This window comes from Rhinopithecus roxellana, chromosome 6 (genome assembly GCF_007565055.1).
Source record: "Rhinopithecus roxellana isolate Shanxi Qingling chromosome 6, ASM756505v1, whole genome shotgun sequence".
NCBI lineage: Eukaryota > Metazoa > Chordata > Mammalia > Primates > Cercopithecidae > Rhinopithecus > Rhinopithecus roxellana.
In genome coordinates, this window is record NC_044554.1 from 45,672,826 (window position 1) to 45,683,377 (window position 10,552).

At 49.7% G+C, this 10,552-nt stretch overlaps 1 protein-coding gene across 1 annotated transcript; it reads left to right on the top strand.

Annotated features, from left to right (window-relative positions):
* Nucleotides 1–1,413: 1,413 nt before the first annotated feature.
* Nucleotides 1,414–9,893, top strand: C6H7orf61 (chromosome 6 C7orf61 homolog). Its single transcript, XM_010377711.2, has 3 exons — nt 1,414–2,070; nt 2,349–2,672; nt 9,521–9,893. The coding sequence occupies exons 1-3, from the start codon at nt 2,008–2,010 to the stop codon at nt 9,752–9,754; spliced, it is 621 nt and encodes a 206-aa protein (XP_010376013.2). The 5' UTR covers nt 1,414–2,007; the 3' UTR covers nt 9,755–9,893.
* The last annotated feature ends 659 nt before the right edge of the window (nt 9,894–10,552 follow it).

A 10,552-nucleotide genomic window follows, 5' to 3' on the forward strand; every position in this document is an offset into this window, starting at 1 on the left:
CCCAGGAGGCCCCTAGTCCCAGCAGCCTCCAAGGAGGCTGACCTGCCTTGGAGTCCGTGACTCTCTACCTCCTTAGGTTTCCCTAGGTTCATAACCTTGGGCAACTTCTTTGGTTTTTCTTTTTTTTCGTTTCTTCTTTCTTTTTTTGAGACAGGGTCTTGCTCTGATGCTCGGAGTGCAGCGGCACAAACAGCTCCCTGCAGCCTCCACGTCCCTGGCTCAAGTGATCCTCCTGCCTTGGCCTCCCTGAACTATAGGTGTGTGCCACCACGTTCAGCTATATTGTCTTTATTTTTGTAGAGATGGGGCCTTGCTATGCTGCCCAGGCTGGAGTGCAGTGGTGTTATCATAGATCACTGTTGTCTTCCACTCCTGGGCTCAAGTGATCCTCCCACTTCAGCCTCCTAAGTAGCTGGGACTACAGGCATGTGGCACTATGCCCAGCTAGAGATGGAGTTTCGCTCTTGTCACCCAGGCTGGAGTACAGTGGTGAGATCTCAGCTCACTGCAATCTCCACCTCCCAGGTTCAAGCGATTTCCATGCCTCAGCCTCCTGAGTAGCTGGAACTACATGTGTGCACCACCACTCCTGGCTAATTTTTTTTTTTTTTTTTTTTTTTTTTTTTTTTTGTATTTTTAGTAGAGACAGGGTTTCACCATGTTGGCCAGGCTGGTCTCAAACTCCTGAACTCAAGTAATCCACCTACCTCAGCCTCCCAAAGTGCTGGGATTACAGGCATGAGACAATGTGCCCGGTCTACATTTTTTGGTAGAGACCATCTCGCTATATTGCCCAGGCTGATCTCAAGCTGCTGACTTCAAGTAATCCTCCCACCTTGGCATCCCAAAGTTCTGGGATTACAGGTGTGAGTTACCACACCTGGTCCCCTTAAGTTTTTTCTTTCTTTCTTTCTTTCTTTCTTTCTTTCTTTCTTTCTTCTTTATGTCTTCTTTCTGTCCTTTTATGCTTCTTCTCTTTCCTCACTTCTTCCTCTGACTTCCTTCAGTCTCCTTGGCTTTCCTTTTTTCTTCTCTTCTTCTTCTGTCTTTTCTTCTCCTTCCTCTCTTTAATTCTCTTCTCTTTTCTTTTTCTTTTCTTTTCTTTCTTTCTCTCCTCTCTCTGTCTCTCTCTCTCCTTCCTCCATCCTTCTCTCCCTTCTTTCTTCCTTTTTTTTTTTTTTTTTGAGACAGGGTCTCATTCTGTTGCCCAGGCTGGAATGCAGTGGCACAATCATGGCTCACTGCAACCTCCACCTCCTGGGCTCAAGCAATCTTCCTGCCTCAGCTTCCTGAGTAGCTGGGACTTCAGGCACACACCACCACTCCTGACTGATTTAAAAATTTTTTTTGAAAAATTTAAACATAGTGAGTTGTGGGGGTTGGGGGGGGTCTCACTATGTTGCCCAGGCTGGTCTTGAACTCCTGGCCTCAAGTGATCCTGCTGCCTCAGCCTCCCAAAACACTGGGATTACAGGCACGAGCCACCATGCCCGGCCCCCTTTAGCTTTCCTGAATTTCAGATCCCTCTTTGGTGAAGTGGCACTAACAACAATACCTACCTTGAAAGGCTGCTGTGAAGGGACTGCATGACGTGATGCAGGGACAGGGCCTATTAGTTTGTTACACCTTAGTTTATTTTCCCTGGATCTGAGCGAAGAAGAGCCAGGGTGGACGAGATGGACTCTGTGGGTCCAGGCAGGGCCTCGGGGGTTGGGGTAGGGGCCAGGCAGTCTCACAATGGTCTAGAACTCTCCCTCACTGTAGGTTCTCACCTACTTCAACTCCTCTCCCTGTCCCAGGGAGGGGAGAAAAGGTCTGGGATTCATTGGCAGGAGGGGCTTTCCCCCAGGATTTCCTACTTCTTTCTTTACTGCTGTGCTTGAAGCTCCCAGGAGACCCCTCAAGAGGTGGTCACTGGCCCACAGCCCACCCCGTCCTCCACCTGCCACCTCCACTGTACCAAATGCTGGCTCTGCTCTTTCCTCCGTGTTTGTCCTGTCAAGAGAGATGGTTGTGGTCATGAAGTTCTTCCGATGGGTTAGACAGGCTTGGCAAAGGATTATTTCCTGGGTGAGTTTCTGAGACCACTCTGTCCTCATGATGCTCTGGCCTGAGGGCATGGTCACAGCAGCCCCTTACTGCATGGGTTCCCTGCCTTCCTGGCCTCCTGTGGCCAAACAAGATGGAGTGGGGAGGAAGGAAAGGACAGCTGGTGAGGGGCTGGAGGAGAAGGGATAGAGGCCAGGAAACTCACTGATGCATCCCTTTTGTGCCTTCTTTTCTGTGGATGGTATTGTCTCTGCCCTGCCCCTCTCTCCTGTCTCTCCTCTCTGTGTCTTGGTTCTCAGGTTTTCTTCTGGAGGCAGAAAATTAAACCAACCATCTCAGAACACCCTGGCTCCAAGAAACACTCATTGAAGAAGATGGAGAAGACTCTCCAGGTGGCTGAGACTTTGAGGTTGGTCGAGCCCCCGAAAGAGGCTAAACCCAAGTTGGCTGAGTCCCCCAAGCTGGCAGATCCCGGCGTGTTGGCCAAGACTACAGAGGGGACCAAGGTGGAGCTGGGCCAACAGGGCCGATCCCTGCTGCAGCTGCCGAGGACGGCCGTCAAGTCTGTCTCTACGCTCATGGTCTCTGCCCTGCAGAGCGGCTGGCAGATGTGCAGCTGGAAGGTCAGCACCGTCCCAACACCCCCTCCCTCTTTCCCCAGCCCTGAGTGACTCACCCCTCCCTCTGATTACTTGTTCAACAATTGTTTCCTGGCCTGGTGCAGTGACTCATGCTCGTAATCCCAGCATTTGGGGAAGCTGAGACGGGAGGATCACTTGAGCTCAGGAGTTTGAGACCAGCCTGGGCGACACAGCAAGACCCTGTCTCTTAAAACATCTTTTTCTTTTTCTTTCTTTCTTTTTTTTTTTATCCTGAGACAGAGTCTCACTCTGTCGCCCAGGCTGGAGTGCAGTGGCGCAATCTCAGCTCACTGAAACCTCCACCTCCCGGGTTGAAGTGATTCTCCTGGCTCAGCCTCCTGAGTAGCTGGGATTACAGGCATGCACTCCCATGCCCGGCTAGTTTTTGCATTTTTAGTAGAGACAAGGGTTTCACCACGAGGCCAAGCTGGTCTCGAACACCTGGCCTCAAGTGGTCCATCTGTCTCAGCCTCACAAAATGCTGGGATTACAGGCATGAGCCATCATGCCCGGCAAATTTTTTCTTTTATATATATATACACACACATATATTTCCGGCTGGGCGGAGTGGCTCATGCCTGTAATCCCAGCACTTTGGGAGGCTGAGGCAGGTGGATCACGAGGTCAGGAGATCAAGACCATCCTGGCTAACATGGTGAAACACCGTCTCTACTAAAAATAAAAAAAAATTAGCCAGGCTGGGCGCGGGGGCTCACACCTGTAATCCCAGCACTTTGGGAGGCCTAGGCAGGTGGATCACGGGGTCAGGAGATCGAGACCATCCTGGCTAACACGGTGAAACCCCGTCTCTACTAAACATACAAAAAATTAGCCGGGCGTGGTGGCGGGCGCCTGTAGTCGCAGCTACTCAGGAGGCTGAGGCAGGAGAATGGCGTGAATCCGGGAGGCGGAGCTGACAGTGAGCAGAGATCGCACCACTGCACTCCAGCCTGGGTGACAAAGCGAGACTCCTTCTCAAAAAAAAAAAAAAAAAAATTAGCCAGGTGAGGTGGCGGGCGTCTGTAGTCCCAGCTACTTGGGAGGCTGAGGCAGGAGAATGGCATGAACCCAGGAGGTGGAGCTTGCAGTGAGCTGAGATAGCGCCACTGCACTCCAGCCTGGGCAACAGAGCGATACTCCGTCTCAAAAATAAAAATAAAAACTATTTCCTGTGCGTCCAGCAACTGCCAGGTACTGAAGATACAACACTGAACAAGATTTGCAGACTTGCGGGGCTACAGATGAGATCATAGGCATTGCTAGTTCAGTATCCACACATTGGTGAGTGTGACATTGTCAAGCGGGCTGTAGGATCCCAGGAGAGAGGCATGTTATCCAGACCTGTAGTCAGGCAAGGCCTCTTTTTTTTTTTTTTCTTTGAGACAGAGTCTGTCACCCAGGCTGGAGTGCAGGGGTGCGATCTTGGCTCACTGCAAGCTCTGCCTCCCAGGTTCATGCCATTCTCCTGCCTCAGCCTCCCGAGTTGCTGGGACTACAGGTGCCCACCACCACGCCTGGCTAATTTTTTTTTTTTTTTTTTTTTTGTATTTTTAGTAGAGATGGGTTTTCACCGTGTTAGCCAAGATGGTCTCGATCTCCTGACCTTGTGATCCGCCCGTCTCGGCCTCCCAAAGTGCCAGGATTACAGGCATTAGCCACTGCACCCAGCCAGGCAAGACCTTCTTAACAGAAGTGAGGGTAAAGCTGAGGCCTGAAGGTGTTAGCTTGGCTTGAAAGGGTTGTTAGGGGAAGGTGGAGGGAGTGGGAGGGGTGTCCAGGGAGTAAGAATAGCAGATATGTGGCCAGGCACAGTGGATCATGCATGTAATCCCAACACTTTGGGAGGCCAAGGCAGGAGGATCATTTGAGCTCAGGAATTTGAGACCAGCCTGGGCAACATGGTAAAACCCTATCTCTATAAAAAATACAAAAATAAGCCAGGAATCGGTGGCTCACAGCTGTAGTCCCAGCTATTCGGGAGGCTGAAGTGGGAGGATTGCTGGAGCCTGGGAAGCGGAGGTTGTAGTGAGCCGAGATCATGCCACACACTCCAACCTGGGTGACAGAGCAAGATTCTGTCTCAGGAAAAAAAAAAAAAAAAGTCTGGGTGCAATGGCTCACACCTGTAATCCCAGCACTTTGAGAGGCTGAGGCAGGTGGATCACCTGAGGTCAGGACCAGCCTGGCCAACATGGTGAAACCCTGTCTCTACTAAAAACAAAAACAAAAACAAAAATCAGCGGGGTGTGGTGGTGCACCCCTGTAATCCCAGATACTTGGGAGGCTGAGTCAGGAGAATTGCTTGATCCTGGGAAACAGTGGTTGCAATGACCCGAGATTGTGCCACTGCACTCCAGCCTGGGCAACAGAGTGAGAGTCTGTCTCAAACAAACAAAAAAGAATAGCAGATGTGTGCAGAGCTGGCCCAAGGTGTGTGGGTTGGAGTGAAACGATCCTGAAGCCAAAAGTCAGCTGGTAGAAGGCAGGGTTGCCACGTTGTGAGCTGTGGATTGGACCCTTAGAGCAATGGGAGCCCTTGAAGACACTTGAGCAGAGGAGTGACATGACCAAATGTTGAGTTTGAAAGCTCACCTGCACTCATGTGAGTAGGATTGTAAGCTTGTTTAGCCCAGCCTGGGCAACATAGGGAGACCCCATCTCTACAAAAGTAAAAAAATTAGCCAGGCTTGATGCATGCCTGTAGTCCCAACTACTTGGGAGGCTAAGGTGGGAGGATCACTGGGAGGTCAAGTCTGCAGTGAGCTATATTCGTGCCACTGCACTCCAACCTTGGTGACAGACTGAGATGCTGTCTCAAAAAAAAAAAAAAAAAAAAAAGAAAAAGAAAAAGGAAAAAAGATAGCACAGCCACTCTGGAAAAGAGGATGGTCATTTCTAGCTCTCTCTCTTTTTTTTATGTTGGAGTCTCACTCTGTCACACAGGCTGGAGTACAGTGGCATGATCTCGCTCACTGCAACCTCCGCCTCCCAGGTTCAAGCAATTCTCCTGCCTCAGCCTCCCGAGTAGCTGGGATTACAGGCACCCACCACCATATCTGACTAATTTTTGTATTTTTAGTAGAGACAGAGTTTCACCATATTGGACCGGCTGGTCTTGAACTCTTGACTTCAGGTGATCCTCCTGCCTCGGACTCCCAAGTACTGGGATTATAGGCGTGAGCCACAGCGGCTGGCCAAGAATGGTTATTTCTTATAAAACTAGCCATGCAGTTATCATATGACCCAACAGTTGTACTCTTGGGCATTTATCCCAGATAAATAAAATCTTATGTTCACACGAAAAATCTAAATGTGAGGCCGGGCACAGTGGTTCATGCCTGTAATCCCAACACTTCGGGAGGCTGAGGCGGGCGGATCATGAGGTCAGGAGATTGAGACCATCCTGGCTAACATAGTGAAACCCCATCTCTACTAAAAATACAAAAAATTAGTAGGGCACAGTGGTGGGCGCCTGTAGTCCCAGCTACTCTGAGGCTGAGGCAGGAGAATGGCGTGAACCCGGGAGGCGGAGCTTGCAGTGAGCCGAGATCGTGCTACTGCACTCCATCCTGGGTGACAGAGGGAGACTCTGTCTCAAAAAAAAAAAAAAGAAATCTAAATGTGGACATTCACAGCAGCTTGATTTGTGATAGCCAAAATCAACCCATGTCCTTCAGCGGGTGAATGGTTAAACTGTGATATCTTCAAACCCCAGAATACTAGTCAGCAATAAGAAGGGACAGACTGGCCAGGGGCAGTGACACACCTGTGATCCTAGCACTTTGAAAAACCAGGCAGAAGCATCGCTTGAGCCCAGGGGTTCGAGGCCAGGCTAGACAATATAGTGAGACCCCCATATCTGCAAACAAACAAAACAAACACACAAATAAATAAAATTCTAAAAAGATAGAAAGGACAGGGCCGGGCGTGGTGACTCATGCCTGTAATCCCAGCACTTTGGGAGGCCGAGGCAGGCATATCACCTGAGGTTGGGAGTTCAAGACCAGCCTGGCCAACATGGTGAAACCCTGTATCTACTAAAAATACAAAAAAATTAGCTGGGCATGGCGGTGGGTGCCTGTAATCCCAGCTACTCGGGAGGCTGATGCAGGAAAATTGCTTGAACCTGGAAGGCGGAGGTTGCAGTGAGCTGAGATCATGCCACTGCACTCTAGCCTGGGCAACAAAAGTGAAACTCTGTCTTAAAAAAAAAAAAAAAAAAAAAAGCCGGGTGTGGTGGCTCACACCTGTAATCCCAGCACTTTGGGAGGCTGAGGCGGGCGGATCACGAGGTCAGGAGATTGAGACTATCCTGACTAACAGGGTGAAACCTCGTCTCTACTAAAAAAATGCAAAAAAAATTAGCCAGGCATGGTGGCGGGTGCCTATAGTCCCAGCTACTCGGGAGGCTGAGGCAGGAGAATGGCGTGAACCCAGGAGGTGAAGTTTGCAGTGAGCTGAGATTGTGCCACTGCACTCCAGCCTGGGCGACAGAGGGAGACTCCATCTCAAAAAAAAAAAAAAAAAAAAAGATAGAAAAGACAAACTAGGCCGGGCGCAGTGGCTCAAGCCTGTAATCCCAGCACTTTGGGAGGCCGAGACGGGCGGATCACGAGGTCAGGAGATCGAGACCATCCTGGCTAACACGGTGAAACCCCGTCTCTACTAAAAAATACAAAAAACTAGCCGGGCGAGGAGGCGGGCGCCTGTAGTCCCAGCTACTTGGGAGGCTGAGGCAGGAGAATGGCATAAACCCGGGAGGCAGAGCTTGCAGTGAGCTGAGATCCGGCCACTGCACTCCAGCCTGGGCGACAGAGTGAGACTCCGTCTCAAAAAAAAAAAAAAAAAAAAAAAAAAAGAAAAGACAAACTATTGATACATGTGGTAATGTGGGTGTGAATCTCGAGGGAAATTTTTTTGTTTGTTTTGAGACGGAGTTTCACTCTTGTAGCTCGGGCTGGAATGCAGTGGCATGACCTCAGCTCACTGCAACCTCCGCCTCCCAGGTTCAAGCAATTCTCCTGCCTCAGCCTCCCGAGTAGATGGGACTATAGGCGCCTGGCCACCACACCCAGCTAATTTTTTGTATTTTTAGTAGAGATGGGGTTTCACCATGTTAGCCAGGCTGGTCTCAAATTCCTGACCTCAAGTGATCCACCCACCTTGGCCTCCCAAAGTGCTGGGATTACAGGCACGAGCCACTGCGCCCGGCCTCAAGGAAATTATACTGAGTGGAAATAACCAATCCTAAAAGGTTGTATACTGAATGATTCCATTTATATTATCTACCACTCTTGAAATAACAAAAGTCTAGAAATGGCGAACATATTAGTGGCTCAGTGGTTGCCAGGGGCCGCAGAGAGAGGGGAGAAGAGTGTAGTTATAAAAGGATAACATGAAGGACTCTTGGGATGATGCAGATGTTCTGTATCTTTTTTTGTTTTGTTTTCGTTTTTTGCTTTCTCCTGTCTGATGGAAATGTTCTGTACCTTGACTGTGGTAGTCGGATACATGAACCTGCACACTGGATAAAACTTGGTAAAATTATACATACACACAGATACACGCACCAGTGAGTACAAGTAAAACTAGGGAAATTTACGTAAGATCAGTAGATTGGATCAATGTCAATAACCTGACTGTATCATAGTATAGTTTTGCAATATTTTCCTGTTGAGGGGAACTCAGTAAAGGGTGCATAGGATCTCTATGATTTCTTCCAATTGCATGTCAGTCAGTCTACAATGATCTCAAAACAAAACAAAAAAACAGTTTAGGCCGAGCGTGGTGACTCACAACTGTAATCTCAGCATTTTGGGAGGCTGAGGCAAGTGGATCACTTGAGCTCAGGAGTTCAAGATCAGCCTGGGCAAAACCCCATCTCTACAAAAAAAAAAAAAAAAATATATATATATATCTCCACTATGTATATATATGTATATCTCTACTATATATATATCTACAAAATATATATATGTGTGTATATGTGTGTGTATGTGTGTGTGTGTGTGTATATATATATATAAAAGTTAGCCGGGCGTGATGGTGCACAACTGTAGTCCCAGCTATTCAGGAGGCTGAGGTGGGAGCATCACTTGAGTTTGGGAGGTGGAGGTTGCAGTGAGCTGAGATTATGCCACTGCACTCCAGCCTGGGTGACAGAGTGAGACCTTGTCTCAAAAAAAAAAAAAAAAAGACCAGGTGTGGTGGCTCACGCCTGTAATCCCAGCACTTTGGGAAGCCGAGGTGGGCTGATCACTTGAGGTCAGAAGTTCGAGACCAACCTGGCCAATATGGTGAAACCCTGTCTCTACTAAAAATACAAAACTTAGCTGGGCGTGGTGGCAGGCACCTGTGATCCCAGCTACTCAGGAGGCTGAGGCAGGAGAATCGTTTAAACCCAGGAGGTGGAGGATGCAGTGAGCTGAGATCATGCCCCTGTACTCCAGCCTGGGTGATAGAGCAAGACTCCATCTCAAAAAACAAAAAGAATAGAAATGATGGGCCAGGTGTGATGGCTCATGCCTGTAATCCCAACACTTTGGAAAGCCAAGGCAGGAAGATCGCTTGAGCCCAGGAGTTCGAGACCAGCCTGGGTGGCATAGCAAGACCGCATCTCATTAAAAAAAAAAAAAAAAAAAAAAACGGATAGAGATGACAAACGTCTAATGCAATCTGAGAAGGCTTCCTGGAGGAAGTAATGTCTGAGCTGGCCTGATGGGAGAGGTGGAATCAGGGAGCCCTTTGCTGTTTATCTATGAGTCCTTCTAATGGCAGTTTCTCCCTAGACCCACCTATTTACATGTGTACATCTTCTCTTTCTCTTACAGTCATCAGTGAGTTCTGCCTCAGTCAGCTCCCAAGTGAGGACTCAGTCACCTTTGAAGACGCCAGAGGCTGAGATGCTATGGGAGGTGTACCTGGTGCTGTGGGCTGTTCGCAAACAGCTTCGCCAGCTGTCCCGCAGGCAGGAGAGGCACAGACGGCACCACGTCCGATGCCATGCTGCCCCTCGACCCAACCCGGCTCAGTCCCTGAAGCTGGATGCCCAAAGTCCCCTCTAGCAGGGGAACCCCAGACCCTCAGAGAGTCGCAACCTCAGTCTTACCTGGGGTCCCATATAAGCCCCTTCATTCCATGTATTCCATTTGTAAAAAAAATTATCAAAATATTGGGAAATAAATATCAGATAGTTCTGAGTCAGTGTGGAGTGTGTTTGTGGATGGCAGGAGGGGATGAGAGGAGTTTGGGTGGGTCAGGGAGAGACCCCTAAGGCCTAAATCCCAATGGGGGTCACCTGTGGGTCTATCTGGGGGGAAGCACAGTGGTCAGCAGGTTTCTGCTCTGGGTCCCACCCCCTTCTAGGGGCCTAAATGCCCGTTTGTAACTCCACCTTTCTTTATAAGGACAGTAACAGCTGCCATTCACCAAGGACCCACTCCCGCCAGCTGCTGTCCTTAGCAGTCCTACAAGAAAGGTATTTAGGGTGGATTACGGGGTTTGTCCAAGGCTCAGCAAAGGAGGCCTTGCTGGAAACTGCCAGCTCCCAGGGGTAGCCCACCGCCCTGCCTCTCTGGTGCTGTAAGGCTTTGCCATGGGCTTGGCTGTGGAGGGTTATGTGTCTGCAGACGCACATGCGGGCTGTGGGAGACGCATCCGCCCGCTGTGAAGGCACTCCAGCCCCGCTGCCCGCGCCTCACCAAGAGCTGAAACTACGCCTCCAGGGGGCTCTACAGGGACCATGCTCATGGCAGGGCCGGGTGAAGGCCGCAGCCTAGGAGCGGGGTGAGGAGTTTGGCCTGGCACTGTGGGAATAATGACCTGGAGGGAGGCTGTGGCAATTTGGAGGGAGGTTGGAGGGT